This window comes from Takifugu rubripes, chromosome 13 (assembly GCF_901000725.2).
Source record: "Takifugu rubripes chromosome 13, fTakRub1.2, whole genome shotgun sequence".
Lineage (NCBI taxonomy): Eukaryota > Metazoa > Chordata > Actinopteri > Tetraodontiformes > Tetraodontidae > Takifugu > Takifugu rubripes.
Window position 1 is genome coordinate 16,298,243 of NC_042297.1, and position 22,126 is coordinate 16,320,368.

The window sequence follows — 22,126 nt, forward strand, 5'->3', positions numbered from 1 at the left end:
ATAAAGGGACATTTTTATTAATTTCTTATCTTTAACCACAGAATGCTTTTAGGGAAGGCCATAATCCACTGAGTATCCTTATAGCAGAGTTAGAAAGCGACACATAATCTGATTAGTTGACGTGCAGGGTTCATAAAGTGTGTTGTTTGGTGAATTCAAAATGAACAGAAGGTTTAATAAAAGTAATCTTCAAAAAACACATGGAAATCTGGCATCAAAGCAACATACAATAAGCCGCAAACTTCGAGTCTAATATGTTCTTTTTTCCCAGGCTCTAACATGCATCTATACAGTATATGCAATCCAACGCTTTACGCTCGGGACACATGACTTCACGACAGCTCAAACAAATTCCTTTTATTGTGTATTTTCATCTCACCTCCCAGGTACTGGGATTCAACTTTAACCAAATTGGAGTCATGCAAGAAGTTTACATTACAGCGGCAAAAGCCACACTGACCATTGGGAATATCACACTTGTGTTGTTATGTTTTATATAAGAACGGTTGTCAAAGATCTGCAGGTGCCAGCTGAGTGCAGAAAATCATCAGTTTTACATTTAGTAGAGCATGAATACCCCCTGCTGCTCATTGATTTACTGCATCACTTCAGATAATACTAATATACCTTTATAATCAGTAGTCAAGTTTCCCGAACTTCGGTAATCCTTTGAAATAAATAACTGAGACAATGGCTTTCACTGTGTCTGGCTGGGATGGTGGAGCCATTTGAAAACCAGACAGGAGGAAAGGACAAAAACACAATAGGTCCTTCATGGGCTGCTGTGCCGACAAGTGGCTGAAACTTGGGAAAAATTTCTCCTGCTCTTTTATTTTTTCTTGACAATGCAAGAGATGGTACTTGGTAGAGCCTACAACGATGTTTGTGTCAGTGGAGACTGTGATTCATCACTCTATCATCTGATCTCAACACAAGGAACATTGATTTGTCATATGGGGCTGTGGATGGGTGATGCATGGGGGGAAACTGATAGGAAAGTCCAGTGGAAGGTGGCGCACATATCAAATAACAGAACATCCCAGGACAATAGGATGATCATTATGTTTTATTTTTACCTCTTTCATACTGTTGCATGTAAGGTTCTCTTTATCTTTTCTCCTCAGGGTAGCCTGAGAAGCAGTCATCAGATATCTCCCCAAGAGTTCCTGGGAGAGCTGAAGTCAGGGGTGATGGATGAACGCCTGTTTGCCTGTCTCGATTCATTGAGAGTATCACTTACCAGCAACCCTGTCAGGTACAATACAGACAATAGAAACAGTTTGAAACAGTCCAGTGTTACACAGCATCTTTACCTTTTATGTGATATTTACAACCATTAGCCAATGTCTGATTTTAGTCCAAAGCACTATGTTTGAACCTCATACCCAACTGAACATACTGGTGAGGACTTGAACATGACTTATAACATGTCTTATAACCTCAGAAAGTACTTTTGCTACAAAACAGGAAAGGAACCTTTCATGAATCTGTCTGTCTGTCTGTCCTTGGATGGGTCTGTAACAGAGTGCATTTCCCAAAACTGAACTCCAAATGCCAAACAGACTGCTTTCACAGGAAACAGTGCAGGTGGTCATGGTGCACACGTGTCCATGATTGCAATTTCTACTTCTGTTAAAGGACATTGCAAAGTGGAGTCCCCTTTAGGATTATAGTGACTCTTGTTACTTAAAATGCCTAGTGTGGCAGCAGGTGTTTCAAAAAAATTGCAGTGAAATTTGGGATTCTACGGAGCAAACGATTTCACAAAATGTCAATACTTTACAGGTGCAATGTAAATAAAGAGGCTCAACATTTTGACAATTATAACTTATTTTTGTAGTGTTCATTCATGTCATTTTAATGTCACAAACTACAAAAAAAACCCACAAAACACAAAGTACTTGCAAAAATCCATTCTTAAAACAAAAGTTACACATGCAATGCGCGTGTACACAGGCGCATGTAAAATATTGCCCAAAACTGCTGGCAGATGCAACCGTCTTCTAGCATTTTCATCTTTCACGCTGTTTACAAAAAGTCACCGTCGCACCAGTGAGCGACAGGTGTGACGTAGGTGATGAGTGGAAACTGCAGAAAAGATGTGGAGATTGGACAAAATTGCAAGGCTGGGCAACATTCTCAGGGATTGGCTGTATTTGAGTAAATAGTTGTATCCACATTGCAATGTCCTGGAGGGACTGACATACATGTTGAATATTTCATACAGGATTTTGCACATAACTTTACAGAGACTTCCAGAGGCCTGTCTTAAAGTAGATTTGACATCAATATTTACTGCTTTTTAATTTTGACATGCACGTTGTTGTGATAAAGATCTGTGCAATTGCATGTTTGTACACTATCTAGACAAATATATTTGGATATCTGTTTAAGTTTTCAGAAATATATACTTTAATATGAAGACTTTCAATGAGGTTTTGCAGTGTTTCTATAGGAATTCCTGCCCATTTATTCAGTAGAGCATCTATGAGGTCAGTGCCTCTGATGATGATGGATGAGAAGGCCTGACTCTTAATTTCTGTTCCAGTTCATCCCAAGGTGCTCAACGGGATTAAAGTCAGGTCTTTGTATGCTGGGCAGTCAAGTTCTTCCACCGAAAACTCATCAAACCAAAGTCATGTGGAAACATGACTTTGACTACATGACTACAAAGCATTAGCATTGCCCTTCACAAGAGATAAGGGCCCTAGACCAAACCCTGAAAAGTAGCCCTGTAGAATTGTTCCCCCACCAAGGTCCTCAATTGTCATGCTGAGGTCTGGCAGGTAGTAGTAGTCCAATACTTAACTGTTCAGTGATGATGTGCGTTACACCACTCTGTCCAACGCTTTTCGGGGGACGCGGTGATGTACGATGTAAGGCTTGACCGTGGAAAACCTTTCCATAAAACTCCCAGTGCACCCCGTTTAACCCGCTCTGTGATTTTAGCTGGTCTTCTGCTTTGTGGCTGAGTCACTGTTGTTCCTAAATGCTTCCGCTCTAATAAAATCACTGAAATGTCCAGCAGGGAGGAATTTACACAGACAATGTTAATGCCAAGGTGGCATCCCATCATATTCAAAGAACGATCCTTTTGCATCACAAATGTTTGCAGATGGTGACTGCACTCCATAGTGCTTGATCTTATATACCTGCTCAGAATGCTCACTCACATCTGCTGTCCTTGCACCTTGCGGGGATGCACCAGATGATTATTTAGGAGTCTGCAGTAATGCGCTTGCACTACCTTTTTGAACTTTTGACACAAATTCAACAAAAAGTAATTTAACACTTCATACATCTCCAGCCTGTAATACCTTTCCTCTGACCCCAGAACACACTACATTACCCCCCCCCCCCAACAGATGCGCTTGCTTTCAGTGGCTCTTTTGGTAACGAGGCCATAGTGCTGACCAAAGGGCCAACAGGGCCTCAAGATGTAATTGTATTAAAGGAATTTGATAAATGGTCTGGCGAAACAGTGGAAATTGGTTTTTGATATTAGATTAAACCTGACCTTCGGGTCTAAGGCCCCACATTTATTTATTTATTGAGAGCACAGCATAAAATTCAAAAATATATTTTGGAAGTAAACCTTGGACTCTTAATGTATTTCTCGGAAAAATAAAATCTTTATGGAGACTCTAATGGAAATTATCAATTCAATTTAATAAAAATGAACATTGTCTGAAATCATATCACCTACACATCATCTGGTAATTAAGAGTGGTGCTACAGAGAACATGTGATAGTTTCACAGTCAAGTGTGAATATGTGCACACTGCTTATAACCCATACGTATAACACACTGCTTACATATAACTCAGTTCTGTGTCATCACTTTTGTTCTGATTCGTTATTACATGTAATATAAAATACAAAAGACTTCGACTTGGTTCGGTTCAGAAATGAGTTCAGCCTTAAGTTAATTTATGAGGGTTTTCCCATCAAAACCATGTATGTATAATATTCAACATGATGTATGTAAAATATATCAAGATTTTATTTTGGTATGTTGGAGGGGTGTCAGATATCAGAAACTAATTGCTGAGAGGGCAAAATACATTACAAAGATTTTCAAGATCGAAATTTTTGCCAGATCAAATCTTATTTTAGATTGGGGGTGTCAGAGTGCCTTCTGGATGTGCAAAAAGGTCTGTCTTTCAGCTCCGGATGTGGTTTTTTGACATAAAAATTGACAAAGGTTGACTCAATTTCCCTCATCCTGCCAAAGCATGTTTTGCTTGGCAGGGAGGTTGTTTTGATGTTTTCATCAGTAGGTTGTTGTGATGCTTTTACTCTGATGCTATCAGTTGCTTTTAGCGCCGCCAATGAGGCTTTGTGACAGCTGGCATTTGTCTGTTTGTCTGACTGTTAGAAAATAACTCAAAAAGTTATGTGTGGCTTTGAATGAAATCTTCAGGAAATTCTGAGGAACGAACAGCTGATTAAATTTAGTGGATCTTCCAGATTCCAGAGAGACTTTGACCTTTGATCTTCCAAAGCCAAGGATCTTTGAAATTAAACCAACTTACTTTGTTATGTAAGCTTATATTAATACTGCCTATATACAAGTCACAATATGGAGCTTTTTTTTTTTTTTTTTATAGATTTAAGACATTTGCACTCATGACTGTGCACTCATTAGGTTTCACAATTTTTCTTGCTTTTAGAGAGATGTCTGTCTTCAGCTCTTCTGACAAGCTATGCTGTTTTCCTTTTGGACCATTCACTAGTCACTAGTTTTGCAGTCGCTCAGTTTTGTCACTTATCTTTCAGGGTTGCTTTCTACATTTTCGTTGCATTTCATTAATCATGTTCATTCCATGTTTGTTCGACATGCATTCATATTCACATATTGATGGGTCTTGATTGTGAAGGCAGACAAAGAGCTTTTATAAAGATGTGTTATTTGATATGGTGCAGTAATTAACCTGGTTTTACACACCTCACATCAGCTGAATTATGGACAGTATGATTTTATTGTAATGCTAACTATAGAAACGAGGCCTTGAAGACCAACACAATAAGCAATTTGAATAACTGGATGAAAAACTGGCACTGTTGCTCCATTTCATGCCACTGCTTTTACACTGTCTCCGTGTACACTCTCCTGTGCCACACTGGCTTCACAAAGAATTTATCACCTCATACGTGTTGCACATTCAAACTTGTTTGTTGTTTTTTTTGACACTTTTTGAGGCACCGGACCGCCCTCAGGCGTGTATTCATTAAACACTCACCAAACACACCTAAATCATCACTAGAGTAGTTTTATTTGTGAAAATGTTGAATGGAAAAACAGTCTGTCACCTGCAGGACATCACCATGCGAAGCAATTTAAAAAAGGCAAAAAGTCTCTTGAGTTTATATGCAAAATATACCATTACTATGCTTTACACCTTCCTACAAACGCCATATTATTTTAAAATTAATTAAATTCAGATAACGGTTCCTATTTTGTTGTCACCTTGAGGATTGCTGAAGATTTGATGCTGGAAGCCAGACAGCTTGTTGATTAGAATCATACTTAAACTGAATGCTAATGTTCAGTGATGTTATTCGGTTTCAATCAGGAGGGGAAAAGCAGTCACTCACAATCTCACCCATTGCTTTTTTCCAGAATTTTATACACAAGTAAATGTTTCTGCCTCTCCCATTCCTGTTCCTCTAAATGTAAATAAAAATAAAGGTGTCTCTGATGTCAGATAAATAAAATGCTTTGGTTAATTTAATTACACATAATGTAAGTAATTGGATATTAAATGTAGTATAACCCATGGAGGATTGGATACAGATTCAATGGAGAATATCAGATCACAGTTTGATCCAACTTCTTTGAGTTTCCTCCTAATTTAACTCCTAATTTGGCCCCACCTGCCGATACATATAGGCAGGCATAAATAATTGTGTGAGGTCGCCATCATTAGGTGCTGGAAACATTTGACCTCTGGCAAATTCAAATAGGGCATAAAAGCCCCAAATTCATAAAGGTCCCACTTGTGGACACAATCCTCATATGATCTGGTTCTGAAAGTTTGGGCAGAGACGTGCATGTGAGTGGCCTGCTAAAGGTCAGTCTGAAGGCCTCTGGCTGTCTGAACAGGTAGCGGTCCTGCTGCTGGGTTGTTGCCTTTCTACGGCCCCCCTCACCCCTCCACCTAGTGTCCTGGCCTGTCTCTTGGTATCTCCTGCATTTGTCTGAGGCTGGAGACACATTAAACCTTCTGCCCACAGAGGATTTTGGATATGCAATCTTGGGGGAGTTGCACTGAGAAAATTTTGCAGATACTGCCTCATGCTACAAGTAGTTGCAGAGAGCTTTTAGATAAAATCAGCTAGAAAGGATGAGGTGAAGGAAATGGTCTCCAGCCACCATTACTCACTGGAGATTGTCTTGCTACTTGTCTCTCCTCTCGAGCAGTTTGTCACATTTGCAAACCAGCAGGTGAAATTGAAACAGATCAATATCCAAATGTCTGACTGACGTGGAGTTGCACTGTGATTCCTTTAGTTTATTTATTTATCTTGAATATTGTATTAGATATGCAATAACACATTTTTTGTAAATACCCTCCTACAGTATTTCTATTGCTGCCTTCTGTCCTTCCAGCACAAAGTGATGAATTTTGTGTGTTTTCCTACTATTTTTCTTCCCCACAGCTGTTGATGTGATTGTGATCGTAGTCTGGTTTACACTCCTATAACTCCTATAGTATTGTTGTTTCAGCTGGGTACAGAGCTTTGGCCATGAAGGACTTGGATTGCTGATGGACATATTAGAAAACTTGCTTCTCAAAAAACAGTTAAGTTTTTTCCATTCACATGTCATCTGACTTGGCTTTTGCAATTTTTAAGGTAGTTAAAAATATTATTGATGTTAACAAATCTAGTAAACTATTATCATTAGTGTATTTTATTCCTCCTATGCATAGCTGTAATAAGAATGTTTAATCAGTTTTGGATGACAGGTTTTAACAGCCTTGGTGCATGTCACTCTCATCTCTTCCCAGACAAGAAAAGATGGACAAAAAGGCCCAACACAAAATCATTCAGTGCCTCAAAGCCTTCATGAACAATAAGGTAATTTTGGTTTTAAATGTGATTTTGCTTAACTTGAAGCAGCAATTATGTTCTGATTAAAATATGTTATTGGTTCCTGTGTTTTGTAAAGGCAAAATAAACCAATCGCAACAGCTGATTGAAGGGTTTTTATTTTTGAACACAAGTTTTCTGGCCTTCAAAACATTTTTCTGTACTTCCCTACTGCAACATGATGGCACATTCAGCTCTAAGGCAGATTGTGAATAAAAGAGAGCGCATGCGAGGCAGTGTCATAACAGAACTGACCCAGAGAGTTTGTGAGTTACTCTTTCAATATGGTAATGTACCGCAGTGCAGATTAATGACCTCAACCTCACTCACGAAAGGAAATCTGTCTCTTATAGATGAGATTTTTTTGGAGGTTGACAGAGTGCAGCAGTGTCGTCACATTATGATGCTGTGTTAGTCCTTGTTACATCTTCCATCTAAAGCACATGTCACAACACACATACATCTACAGTGAAGAGAGAATTGGCATATAGTTCTAAAACTCCTGAGATGTATTCAGCCACTCTAGCACTAAGTCTGCTGTAAGGTCTCTTGCAAGCCTGCCTCGCCATATGTGCCAGATGTCAGCATTTACCCGTAGGGTTTTTTTTTTTTTTTGTTAGCCAAGACCTTTTCTTGGCTTGATAGGTATCTTGGGATAGAATGTACCCACAATACAAAATAGACAGGTGTTCTCTCCAAGCTGTTGGTTCAACGCCCCCCTCCTCTTCCATGTCTTACATGGGTGCAATCTGCTGTTTGTCATTAGTGGTATTGAAAGTAATAAAGGGTAATATTACTTCAAGTCATAAATGATTTTATATCAGCAATTTATAGTTTATATTCATATACTGATTTAAGCTATTAAAATGAGCAAATAGGACTTTTGAATAGCTGTCATTCAGAACTTTAAGCAATAGTTTATGTCAAGCATTTAACATGTAAATCATATATAATGCCTCCTACTTGAGACTTGTTTGCTTAAATTTTCTTTATTAGTTTTTAAAATCCAATGAGATCAAGATGATTTAATCTTACTGTTGTCTTCCAATGATTTTTTTTTCATCATCTCACAACTGTAAATTGGCAGAATGACTCCACATTCAGGTTTATGTTTTCTCCAGTACGGTTTGGATAGAATCCTCGGGGAGGAGAAATGTCTTGCACTACTAGCAAGAGCCATTGATCCCACCCAGCCTGCCATGATGACTGATGTGGTAAAGCTGCTATCGGCCATCTGTATAGTGGGAGAAGAGAATATGTATGTTGAGTTATCATTCATTTTCGTACTATATGTCTATCTGTCATTGATGTCAAAGTGGGCTTCTTGCAAAGTTTGAGGCAATTTGATTACTGGACCTTTGAGGTTAGATAGCAACTTTATGCTCTTTATGACGGAGGCTCTTTATTAGTCCCAGAGCATCCTTATGAACAATATTTGACAGTTCTACCTGGTATTGATAATGCATTGCTACAAAGTCATTTTTAATAATATATTAAAAGCTGCAATTTGTTTCATTTTAGATACTATATGAAGACCAGTAAAATTTGTATGACGATTTCTTGCAATCAAATAGCCACCGTCATATTTTGAAGTACTATTAAAGTCTGTTGAAAATAGTTTCTACCTTTCATTTTCCCCTCGGTGTTTTGCTTATGTATTTTGTGTTCTCATCAAGTTTGGAAAAGGTGCTTGAAGCCATTACTACAGCGGGAGAATGGCGAGCCATCGAGAGGTTCAATCCCATTGTGCAAGGATTGCGGCAGCGCTCAGTTCAATTACAAGTAAGTGCAAAGTAGAAATCTTAAAATCCTTGTTTCCATCAGATTCTTCTGAAATGAGCCATGGGAAAGAGGTGAGAAGCTGTTGCTAGCACTGTGCTCTTCTGGACAGATATCTCTGATGTGGTTCCTGGTATCTGCTGGAGGCATCTTCTCAGCTTGAGGGTTCCTGCCCCTAGTGTCCCAATCACTGCTATACAATAATACATCCATTATGACATGATAGTTTACTGAAATAAACATTGTTGGTCTTTCAGAAAGGTATTTGTAAAATACTAAATAATATTTTTGTAGAAAAAGACACTCTAGGCATTTTTAACCTCATGGACTAAACTGTCTCCCATTCTTTCTACACAGAGATGATATATTGCTGCCTTTATGTCATTATCTCTGTCCACATTCCTCACAGGTCCGCACAGCCACAATGCAAACACACTGTGGCAATACATATTAAAGCGATCAAAGCTAAAAAAGAAAAAGAAAAACAAGAGCATTTTTATGTTACCATGGGAAGAAAAAGCACAAAGGAATGCTACCGATTAAGGCAAGGCTTCATTCCTGCTTCAAACAAATGTTTTATCAGTGTCATCGATTATTAAACTTGTTACTTTGCTTGCCAAATTCCTCACACAATAACTCACGGGAGCCTTGAGCTTACAGATGAAGTATAAATCAAAGACTCATTCTTACTGCTGGTGCCACTAATCATAAATATTAATCTTATTTGTAAAATGACTGCAGTTGATGTCTCGAGTAATTATAAAGTCACTTATGTCTGCAGGCCCCACTCATTTGCTACTTTTAGTCCAAAAACAGTTACATCTATTTAAATCTTGTTATTTCCAATGTTATTGGAAAATATCAATAAAGAGGTTGACAGAAAAAAATATCACTTGAGTAATAATTCAAGTTAAATAACCAAGAAATGAAAAGAAATCGCACATGTTAAGGTCTATCTTACAAATTTAGCAACCAAAGAAAAAATACCCTGGTGAGATGTGGAATTGTAACAATTATGATGTTCAGTGTAAATCAATATAAGTGGTTCCGAATGGGACTACCAAAGAAACTAATGTTGAAAATCAATTACTATCTGGCTTGATTGTTTGTGACAATGACAATGAGTGACAATGAATCTTAAAAATGGTGATATTCTTCTTGTGCTCTATCATTGTCATACCTTCTCTTCACTCATGAGTGGTTTGCTTTGTTGATCAATAATTGATTTTTCTGTCTGTGTGTTCGCCCAACTCGTTGAATAGTCACAGGTTGCAGCTGTCTCCAAACAGTAGTCCAAACTCACTTGGGAGAGAAAAACAACTTTCAAAAGAGCGTGTTTGCCCTTAAATTGACTGTTAGCCAGTTTCGTGCATGTGGGTCTACGGTTGTTGCATTAATATTAAAGTCCCTCCCTCCACCATGTTGGTGACTGGAGAAAATAGACATGCATTAGTTATGGTCCTTTGCTTCTAAGGAACATAGCAGATTTAGAATGCATGCCTGCATGGTTTACATCACAGAATAGGTCCTTTTCTTCTCTCTGGTTTACTCACGTATCATTTGTTTGTCCTATTTTTTTCTCTTTCTCATCCTCGCTGGCCTCCTCAACTTCATCTTGATCTATTTGTTTTCTTTTACAGGTGGCATGCATGCAGTTCATCAATGCATTAGTAACATCTCCCGATGAACTGGATTTAAGGCTGCATATCAGAAATGAATTCATGCGCTGCGGTCTGAAAGAGATGTTACCGGTAAGGAAAAGTGAACGCACCCACAGTAGAAAATGAACTCTAGCTCACCTGGTAATACGTATCTGGTGATACTGTTTAAGTTGTTCACTTCAGATAAATAATGTAGTTTCATGTTAGCAAATAAGTCTAAATTCGTGAAACCCACGAGCATTTTTTCATTGCTTTTCTGTCAATTATAAATACATTTAAAAGCTACAAATAAGCTTCTCAAAGACATTTTTATTCCCTTTACATGGTGATGTTGCAGAGGTCAAGCGTTAAAGCCTGATATGGCTTCATGTCTCTGTATGGCTTATGGATTTTCTTTTTAAACGCTGTCCTACAGCAATTGACGAACATTAGGAACGAAGCCCTGGACATTCAGCTGAAGGTGTTTGAGGAACACAAAGAAGAGGACATGATAGAATTTTCTCACCGACTGGAGGATATCAGGAGTGAGCTTGAATATCCTTTGCAGTGTTATTAAAAACAAAACAAAACATATTAACACTTATTAAGTGTTTTTGTGCAATTGATATCCATTTTGTTATTAGCTCCAGCAGTTTTTGACAACTCATTGTTTGATAGTACATACGAGACCTTGACTCTCTGCACTGATGCCTGGGATGTGTTCAACATGCTGCAGAGCGTGGTGAAGGACAGTAGTGCCGAGCCTTACTTCCTCTCCATGCTGCAGCACCTTTTGCTCATACGCAACGACTACTTTGTCAGGTAAACATGGAAGTGCGCGCAAAGGCAATGCAACTACAATAAAGGTTGTTTTTTGTTTACTTTTTTTGTACAAGGAGCAGCATCCTTAGGGTGCTGTAGCAAAGAGCTGCAGGTTTCAGATTCCAGCGTAAGGCTTCAGTTCAGATTTTTGTTGAAAGCTGTTGTCAGGGTGCACATCAAAATGTAGCTTTCTTTTGTTTTTCTTTTTTAAGATGCCCAACTCTCCCCTTTCCTTTTCTCTTGATGTCGCCTTCTTGCCTCTTTTGACTTCACCATGTTTTCTTCAAAGGAAACATTGTGTTTATGGTCCAATTAGGTATCTTATAAGGACTCGCTGGGGGCAGTTAGAAAGATGCCCCATGTCACTCGTGCAGAGTGGATGAGCTGAATGCAAAGTAATTATCATGCCTGTTTACAAAGACATATATAAATTCATAAACATCTTCATTGTAATGTCAACCCTACTCTCATTTAATAGTTTAGTTGACCGTGGAGTGGTTTAAGTTTACTTAAGATCTGTCCAAAGGCCTGTGTTGGTTAATTAGAAATATATTTAAATTATGACCTGAGTTTGAAATTAAGTTATGGATTGATTTACCTGAGGTTCTTTCTCACCTGTACTTAACACATAATACGTTTTGAATATTTATGGAACGGCAAGTCTCCCTTTCACTTTATTTATTCACGTCTAAGTAATCATAGTGTATTCAAATTTAATTAACTCTTAATCAGAAACATTTTGTACTGTTGTTTGTGTGCGAAATAAAGTTGAAGCTGGAATTATAAAATTATTTTAAGGTTAGTGTTGTCTGCCAATCAACACTTAAAAGAAAGCCATAATAATGCAATGGATCAAATTAAATTAACAGGTTTTTACTTTTTTCATTTTTATGCAGCATTTTCAGATATATATATTTTTCAGAATAAATCAACTTTTCTCAGTTTCTCTTAAGGCAGTTCTTTACTCTTGATATAAATATCATACACCTTTAGCAACTGCCAGACATGGTATCATCTTTATTTGATCATATCGCTTGTGACAGGCAAGTGTAGTGTCTTTTTTTCTTAGTATGCTTTATGTCAAGTATATTCCCACATTACAAAGGAGGCCTAAAGTCACAGGGTAATGAGAAGAACACCAGAAACTTGGGTGATGGCGTGTGTTATTCCCTTTGATTCCTATTATTTTTGTCTTCGGTGTTTCCAGTGTACATCTCTTCCTCTTCATCATAGTTAGGACCTCTCTACTTTGTTTCTACAAGGTGGAAGGAAGAGTCACTCCTGTGTCTCTGTTTTGGGTAATGAGTTGTTGCAAATTGATGGGCGACATTGTGAGAGGATAATATTTGAATCACATATGTTTCTCTACGTGTTTAGCCCTCTCCTATATCCATTGTCTATCTTGAATTTCTTTTCTCAGACCTCAGTACTTTAAGATCATTGAGGAATGTGTCTCTCAAATTGTGCTCCACCGGAGCGGCACAGATCCAGACTTTACTTACCGCAAGCGCCTAGATGTGGACTTCAGCCACCTTTTGGGCAAGTCATATCCATTTGGCAACACAAAATTATTAAATGTCTAAATGTCTGTGAAAGCTCTCTTTTTTTTTAAATTTCAGAAGTGTGTGTGGACAAAGCACGGATTGATGAGTATGAACAAAGGACTTCTGAACTGGCACAGAAGGCAAGTTGACTCACCTTTTAACCCCAGTAATGCATTTTTACAGCTGGTCTTGATGTAACTAACCCAACAAGGTAAATTTCACTGCTTTGCAGTCCCATTCTGTCATGTTGAGTTGAAGAATAAATAATCCGATCCAGTTAATTAAGTAAAATTCTTGCTATTCTTTCATTAAGGTAAAATGAACCCTGGTTGTTCAGACAGGATGCCTGCAGTCTGGTGCTTGAAATGGTTTAGGATATGTTTGTGTGTTTTCTTTTTTTTTTTTAAATGAATGAAATAACATCCATTAATTTTGAGACGTCGTTTTTAGTATGATGAAGAATTCCTGAACAGACAGGAGGCACAAACCCAACTGGCCAAGTGTGAAGAGAAAAGGGTTGAGCTTCAAGCAGAGCTGCAGGCTTTCAAATCACAGGTACAAGCTCAGTGTGACATGAAGCACACTTGATTACTCAGCTGCTCTAAATATGCCATCAAAATATTCCTATTTCCTAGTAAGACACGTTTTAATTCTGGAGAATTGGGACAGGGTCTGTTATTAACTGGTGCCTACACATTTGGGTTGATGTACTGTACAGAAGATGCTGCTCCACTGGCTGGCTGACATTAAGTCTAATGAGAACGGCGGCTGGTCCTCCGCTCTAGCCATTCTCTGATTTTTATCCCTAAAAGGAATGTGTTCTGAAAGCAATTTATTCTGACAACCCCCTTCAACCTCTCTACTCGACCATCTCTTAAACCCCCACTCCTCCCCACCAAAAAAAGAAGAAAAAAAAACTCGAGAGTTGCTCCCACACCCATGCACAGCAAGATAACTACAGTCAAGGGGGAAGAGAACTCCTTTTCTCGTTTACTGATAATTTTTCAATTTAAGAGCGCAAACACAGAATGAATACTTAAGTAGTACCAACATTAAAACATTTAGACCACTGCGGTTACATACAGATGCACAGTTCTTGCCATTGTTTGCCTCTGACATTGTCTCACATATAGACGCAGAATCAGCAAGATCGCAGGAATGATCTTTACTTTGCTTTAATTTAAGAGTGGTGTGTAGATCAATAAGCTATTTGCTCTCTATGATCCACTTTACAAAGCTTTGTGGCTTGAATTTTTTTGGTGTTGTACTGTTACAGATTGTTCTTCTACCCAGTAAATCTACAATTTACACTAAAGTTGTACCAAATCCAGCTGGAAAAGATTCATTTCACAATGCTAATCTGTAGACATTCTATAATGTTACAGTGTGAATATCATTTCAGAGCTACGCTTTTCTCTTTTCAGTTTGGAGCTGTACCAGTTAGTCTGCCTACTCCCCATGTTGGGCAGGCCTCGCAGGTTGGACCTCCCCCTCCACCATCTTCCTCAACTGGCATATCAGCCCCACCACCTCCACCCCCTCCTCCCCCTCCTTTACCTGGATGCCCTCCCCCACCCCCTCCACCTGGAGTGCCTCCTCTGTTCGGGGCCCCTCCTCCGCCTCCACTAAATTTCGGTTCCCCCAAACATTGCGCCTTGCCTCATGGCCTCAGGGCAAAGAAGGACTTCAAGCCTGAAATCTCGATGAAGCGCCTCAACTGGTCCAAGGTAAGACACATCAATTTTGGAATGGATTTCTAAAGGAAAGGCTTACAACGACAGACCTGGCCAATCCATAGTGAATTAACAATTGAGCAAGCGGAGGTTTTAGTCACAGTAAAGTGGATAGTAGGCAACTTTTATAAAACTTTTGGAGCATCTGAACTGTCGTTGTTCCTCATTGGCAACGGCTCAAAAGTGCAGATGTTTTCCTAAACACCGAACAACAACTGTCTACATCTGTGCTGAATCCGTAAAAAAGAGGAAGAAATACAAAAATACCAGATGATTGCATGCCATTTTCACTTCAGCCTTGGCCTCTACAGATGTTTTCTGAACAGCAATCCAAGTTTACACAAGAAGCGATGTTAGTTTGTGGTTCGATTAATAATTTAACCTCGTGCGAAAATCGGTACAGGTGTTCCGCAAATTAAACCATATGTGGAATTCCAGCTGAGCTTTTGTGGAGGACAACAGTAATGCTCACTTCCACAGCTGTGAGAGACCTCCACATATGTCTTTTTTAGGCCAAATCTGTTCAAAAACTATTTTTCTCTAATAACAATCCAAACTTTCAAGCATTGCTGAAAATGTCAAGCATTGTTGACAAAATGTTTACAGCTCAGATAGAGAAATGTTCCTATCAGAAACTATCTGAACAATCTAGAAATGGCAAAGCTATTCCCGGCCGCCTTCCGGGATAAAGCAAATTCAGCGAGGGGAAGTGAAAATTTGTTTTTGCGCATGTTAAAGTACACATTATTTACCCCTGGATCCAACTACAGCTTTGGGCAGAAAATTCCATCTGCTTTTTTTTAATTTTATTTTTTTAAGCGTGAATGTGCACATTAAATTGTGCATCACAGGTTTATTCTATTTTCAACACTGAGTTGAGGAAAGCACATGAGGTTGAGGTTGGTGCTGAAGTGTGAATGTATGGTTTCAGATCCGTCCCCAGGAAATGTCAGAGGGCTGTTTCTGGGTTCGGGCTGATGAAGACCAGTATGCAAAACCAGACCTGCTAAACAGAGTTGCTCTCACCTTTTGCACACAACGGACAGGTGAGTCTCCCTATTATATTTATTCTTTATGTTGTATTTAAGAAGGACATGGTTCAGTGGAGGATGCTGCAGTGCACCATTGTTATGATTTAAATCTATACCACAAATAGCTTTCACGCCATTGGCGCAACCTCGTAGATTGTGAAGTTATTATCGCTCATTTAGTCAGGTGCTGTTTGGATCTAACTGACTGCCGTGAAAACTCGAAAATGACACAAAAGTAGAAATGAAAAGTTGTTGTGCTTCAGTAGAAATCATGCAAGAAAAGGTGCGATGATGTGCCAGTGAACATTCATGTGTTCACTAACATCAGGTGTTAAAAAAGGAGCAATTCATGTTCGGCCGGTTAGAATGATAAGATTTATAGAAGGAAAAGAAAACAAAACCCGGGATGTTTCTCATCCTCTGCGTGGTCGAATGATTTATTCACGTGTCCTGTGTTCCCTTCGTGTCTTGTCACCGACTTGGCTTGCTTACGCCACTTTGAATTATTCATCCAGTTGTTATCTACCTGTCACAAGTCCTTGCTGCTCTTTTTCAAGGCACACACGGATTGCCGACTGTCAGTTCGTTGAATAATGGAGGCATAACTAAATGACCAACAGGTAGATGCCAGTCAAGCATGTGTTTGCTCCACAGAAGAGAGAACTGGAGGAAAGAAGGGTTTACTGGTTAATTAAGTTAGCTCGCTCATGTTTACAAATGGCGTAGATACTTTACATCAAATGCTCCATTTTTACAGGGCTTTAAATGTTTAAGCAACGGTACATCTGTACAGCTCAGCCCTCCATCTGGTTTAGAAACTGCACAAAGTCATGTTATTTCCTTCCTCTCTCCATTGTTGGAGCTGCCTGATTGTTGTGTCGGGCTTTGAGAAGACAGGTGCCGCCGTTGCTGCGTTTCAGAGGACGGTTATGCATAGATGCACGTGGCCTTGTCCTCTTATTAAAACAGCTGCACAGCATCATGTTCCATCTCACTTAAGAGCAGCAGCATCTGGATCGCATTAAACATTTAACGAATACAGCGTACAGCATTATTCACATTTCTTATTAAATATTCATCTATTTCCCTTGAAATTTCCTTTGTTCCCTTTATTGTTTGCTAATTGAGTCCCTGCCATCTTGCACAAAAGTGCTGCGTTTGGATGAAGACTTTGTTTGAAAACCCTTTGTTTAGTTTTGTTCGTAGATTTCCTCTTAATCAAATGTAAATAAATTACTTTAATTGGTTATTGTTAAAGCTTTATAATCCCATCCAGTGAAGCCACATTAGATGTCTGCTTCTAAACAGAGGAAGAAAAAAAACAGTTCAGTTCAACATGTAGTAAAACTGTTTTATTCTGTCATTCTTCAAAGAAGTATCTGACAATCGATTATCAATAAGTGGCAGCTAATCTTAACCTTGTTGGAGGTACTGAATCACACCAGTTTCATATGCGGATTCACTGAACCCTTCTTTGTTGAAAGATAAAATATTATTAGTATTATTTTTTTTTTTTTTTTTTTACAAATTCAAGACATAGGTATGTTTTACTGGGGCACAGAATGAACTGTGCGTAAACAACACTGTTCAAAGAATAAAACTAGCAAAACATGAGTGTCACACAAAAACAAGCGATCAGGTAAGCAACTTGGTGCGATGCTGTTAGGATCAGTTTGTTGATGGGTACAATGCCGAGAACAGGCACTTCTTTGAATCTGTCTTTCTTTGCCTTGAACTCAGCAAACATTGTGTTCTTGTGTTCCCCATCTCCATGCAGCTTAAGAAAGTCCTTTAGTGTTGTCGCTGCTAGACTAGAAATGCTGAACCTGGCATTGCAAATCATTCAGTTAGGGTGCTGACTCCCATCCGTTATACATGTGAATCCATACTGTACATATTCGTCCAACTACTGTCTTTTTTCGCTTAACATAGTATGATGGGATTAAAATATTAAGGAAGAAATCACACAATGTAAAATCAAAACAGTCCCAAGTCGTAGCTGTAGCATGATCACCTGCAGCTCATGATGGCGAGGCGGAGAGTGTCACCACAAGTCATTTGAGTCGGGTGTGTGTCTTGACCTCCGCTGAACCCCTGAGGCTGACTCCCCCTGGGGTTCGCTTGAACCACCGGTATAAAACAACATTGTGCACTATAGTGTCAATTGTAAATGAAGGTTGCATTTAATCCATGAGCTCATTTTTATACTCATACCTTGCAGATTTCCTCCACATTTTCTTACTCATCCTTGTTTCTTCATTTTTCCTGTTCTGTTGATTTAAAAAAAAAAATCCTTTGTTACCACAATTGTAAAGTGTCGGCTACATCGATCACTTGGTTTATTTGTTTTTGAGTTTCATGTGTGTTTGTGCTCAATTTTTCAATCTGACTTTGGTTAATTTTGTTTACAGTAATTATGTTCCAGTAAAGCTCTTACAGCCAGTGTGCTAAATAGAAGTTTAATATGTCACTTTCTTTATAAATGTGCTCTAAACCAGAGTAGAAGTTCTCTAATACTTAAGTACACGGAGATCTGCTTTGTACAACCTGGGTGCATCTTTGGGATTACAGCAGTAGTGCTTTTGGTTGCAGCAATCATCAGCCCCATGCATCACATTGTTTTGATGTCATGCTTGCTATTTTTCATCCGCTGCCACTTCTCCTCTGTGAAATATGGCTCACGTTAAACATCACTAACCAGCTCCTCTCATTTCTCTTTGTTGTATCTTTGTTTCCATCTTGCAACTTGTGCATTGCTGCATCATCTGCCTTCATGCTTGCGCAGGTGCTGAAACCAAAGGTCAGTATTTTTATGATCAATGTTCACCTGCTTTTCTTTACAGTTGATTGCACTTTTAATTCATTTAGAATTGAACTGAATAAGCACTCACTTGTTTATATTTTGTCTTTAATTTTAATTGACAAAGTAGAGTCCATCACAACTTCAAGAATTGAAATGAATAGGCATTTTAAATTTCTGCCTGTTAACAGTTGATTGATGATATAGATCCCCCCCCCAACAAATGGCAGGAATGGATACGCAGCAAACTATGCAAATAAGTCAGACCAGTGTTGAACACTCAACACATGCATCATATTTTTTTAATTAAAGCAGTATATTAAGCTTAACTTGTTCTATATTTTCAATTTATAGAATTACGGAATCAATTACATTGACATTCTTCTGAAATATGTTGCATCTGATCTGATGTTGGCATTTTGTCAGTTGCTGCTGTTTGGGTTCATCCTTTCATTTATTGCTTATTCTGTTTATACTCTGATATGAAGTTAACAGCTATTGACATGTTGGCTTTAGTGTAGAAACCTTGCTTGTTGAAGCATTTTTACATCTGATCTGCTGCTCTGATTTGTGGCTGTTTGACTTTTGCCTCCCTCCTCCCCGTTTTTGGCACCAAACTCTGAAGTCATGGTTCATGTGTTGCCATAGCAACCATATCTGTATGGAGTTATAATGTGACCTCCTGAGTATTTTTTCTTTTTTGTATTATTTGCTTAGATTTTAATGCCTTTAGCATCGTGAAACGTCCACTTTGACAAACATGATGCACCGGTCTAAAGTGCTCACTCTAACAGCAGGTTGCTTTTCTTAGTTTATATATATATATATATATATATATATATATATATATATATATATATATATATTACTCATTTTATAGATTTTCTCCATCCAATACGCAAATTTTTCATTTAAAGATTAAAGTAAAAAAAGAACCTACCTTCTTCAATCAGAGAATATATATCATAGCGTATAGTGAGTGGAGATTTCTAAAAACTCAGAACATTCAGTAGTTTCTCTCATTTCACAGTTATCCTCCAGAGAGACTCTTTTGGTGCATCAGTGTCAACAGATAGAGCTAAAACCATCTCTAACAAGGCTGTTAGTCTCTCAGTGTTTGCGGAGGGAGAGGAATCACACTTTGTTTTACACTCTGCCTGCACAGCACTGTTCTGTTCATAAGTCTGCTTCCTTCAACAATCTATTTGTTGGACAAATATTGAACACATATGAAAGTATTCCTAAAGCATGTAGCCTTATCTTAGTTTCTTGCATCATGAACATTATTACAGCATCTCTTCCATAACTCAGAGGAACAACATTTAAGCTGCATTTATGCACTTATTAATTGTTTCAGATGGATATAGATGTCCGATCTCAAGCTCCTCCCATCCACATGTCAAAGTGATTACCGGTAGATACTGAACCGCACACCGACCCTCTCCCTCCAGCAAGGCTTTTCTGCCACAATTTTGCGTGTTGTTTTGCCCGATAGATGTAGCATGAGGTCTGTCGAATTAATTCTTGCATTTCAACAAATGCAAGAATTAACACTAAATCATATTGACGATTTTGAGGTGGAATAAATTGTCTATTTATTCCCATCCTTGTTTATCTTAAGAGGGCATAGACAGGGATTCACAGAACTGGGAAAATGAGCAACAGCCTGAAGAGAGCTGCCCTTTAACTTGTGCTCCTTTCAGCTAATAAATAACATCCAATTAGGCGTAACTCTCAAATATCACAAAGATCAGGTTGCCATTTCTATCCAGGATGCAAGCATCTAGTAATGACTTAGCCCAACTCCAGCCACAACACGGACATATGAGAGACAGAAAGACAGATGGAATGTGCAAGAATTCATATGTAGAACTAGAGAATCTCAGGAGCTTGTCACTTTGGGCTGTTGAAGCAGACACAACTTCAAGCATGATGTGATAAATTAGCACTTATCATTTAAAACCTCAAACATCTTGATGTCATTTTCTGCTTTAAAGCAACCACCATTGATTAGCATCTTAAATGCAACATTGATGAATATTTTCCAGCTTTTTTCCAATCACTGAGCTGTAAGGATTTTGAATTACAGCGACAAAAAAGGCATCTGTGCACTATCATACTGGAATTATGGGGGCTGAGGAGAGGCATTAGGAACGAGCGTGGTAGGTCTTTTAAATATGAAACATCTGCGATAATGTGTGAGAGCCAGAATTAAATTATCACAACTTCCCTCAGAAGCATTTGAATTGAGAAATTCATCCAACGGTGTGCATCATCTAGTTGTCCTAAGGAAAGCTATGAGATAGAATTACCACAAGGTGACCAAAAAAACCCTCAAATAGAGACTCGTCTTGAAGCAGGAGGGTGTTTCATATCAGCAGTCAGGATTTATTTTCCACACCCACTGCTTCCATACCCTTCCAGTCATGTATTTGTCACCCCCATCCCCATGCTTTATGAAATTCTCATGACATTTTAAAAAGCAGTGATGGTTCCATAATGACTTGTCTGGTGTATGTGTATAACGGGCACTATTCAAAGCGATCCCAAATTTATTTGTTTTATCTTGAAACGGTGTAATTCTGTAAGGCGACCATACAATGAACATGTGGTTATAAACATATTCAGTTTTATTTCTTTGCCCCATGCCTTCAGACTGTCATTTCTGGGCTTTTCACTTCGATCACCTACCTATTACATGAACATGTCAAGTTGTTCTGAATGGAAAATGTTTTTTGCTACTTAGCAATGATAATGGCTCTACCTTTTCCTTTTTATGTATGCCTCAGGCCATTACTGTACTGTTTGAGTTTGTATTTTTATGTTAGCACAGAAATAATGCACAGGTGTCGTATAAAGTGATTTTGCAGTAACATCTTTGTCTGTATTCCCTTTAGTTTTCTGGAGAGTGGCAGACATGCTGTCGAGACAGAGAAAGGCAACGCTGAATAAGTTGAACTGTCATTTGTCTTCCAGAAATGTTTGTCCTGGCTTCACAATTGGATCTGAGTGCTAAAACAAAATCATTATAAAAAATGAATAAAGAATAGGCAGAAATAGAAATCGTGCGCATGTTGAGAAGCCATTTGTAGGACATCAAGAGGCCGTTAGGGGGCGCTCCTCCACAGAGAATAGAACAGTCATGCGACCAGAATTCCCGCGGGCCAATTGACGGGCCAGACTCATTAAGAGACTCAGTAATTTTTGGGTGTGATAGTTTCTGACATATGATTTTATTTTTAATGTGTGCATCCTGTCTCTCGTGTCAGTCCCTCTGTCAAAGGCAGTTGACTCATTTGTTTTTGGTGGTGTTTAGGGGTAGAATCAATCCTAACATTGACCAATTACCAGAAGAAGAAACAAAACTCCTAATGATGTTAATTTGCTGCTATTAGAAGTAAAGTCTTGGACTAATTATGGCCCTGGGTCATCTAGTTTGGATCACAGCTAACGCTTGCCTCACTTTGATTAGCTGCCTCACAATGCAGCTTGACTTCTTATTCTGAGTTTCCCCCGCTCTCTTTCTCAACACACTCTTTTTCTGCTACTGTGGACCTGCGGCTGGACTTTGAGCACACAAACACACCAGGCAGGTAGTCACATTGTTGTGGATTCACTGATGAGGTGGGGCGTGAAAGGTGGAGGCAGGTGTTACATAGACGCCAGTGGACATTGAGGTTGT

At 38.7% G+C, this 22,126-nt stretch overlaps 1 protein-coding gene across 11 annotated transcripts in view; it reads left to right on the plus strand.

Moving 5' to 3' along the window:
* LOC101075165 (protein diaphanous homolog 3) overlaps positions 1-22,126 on the plus strand; it is a 102,969-nt gene that overhangs the window by 4,607 nt on the left and 76,236 nt on the right. For 9 of the 11 annotated variants that reach the window (XM_029846047.1, XM_029846052.1, XM_029846051.1 and 6 more), the window contains 14 exons: positions 1,125-1,255; positions 6,731-6,805; positions 7,014-7,083; positions 8,217-8,353; positions 8,772-8,877; positions 10,515-10,625; positions 10,951-11,069; positions 11,220-11,336; positions 12,757-12,875; positions 12,956-13,020; positions 13,331-13,435; positions 14,305-14,607; positions 15,545-15,659; positions 18,430-18,444. In XM_029846047.1, the coding sequence (XP_029701907.1) occupies positions 1,125-1,255; positions 6,731-6,805; positions 7,014-7,083; positions 8,217-8,353; positions 8,772-8,877; positions 10,515-10,625; positions 10,951-11,069; positions 11,220-11,336; positions 12,757-12,875; positions 12,956-13,020; positions 13,331-13,435; positions 14,305-14,607; positions 15,545-15,659; positions 18,430-18,444 (1,588 nt within the window). The remainder of the gene's footprint in view (positions 1-1,124; positions 1,256-6,730; positions 6,806-7,013; positions 7,084-8,216; positions 8,354-8,771; positions 8,878-10,514; positions 10,626-10,950; positions 11,070-11,219; positions 11,337-12,756; positions 12,876-12,955; positions 13,021-13,330; positions 13,436-14,304; positions 14,608-15,544; positions 15,660-18,429; positions 18,445-22,126) is intronic. The other 2 variants (XM_003969889.3, XM_011610092.2) reach the window with 1 other exon arrangement.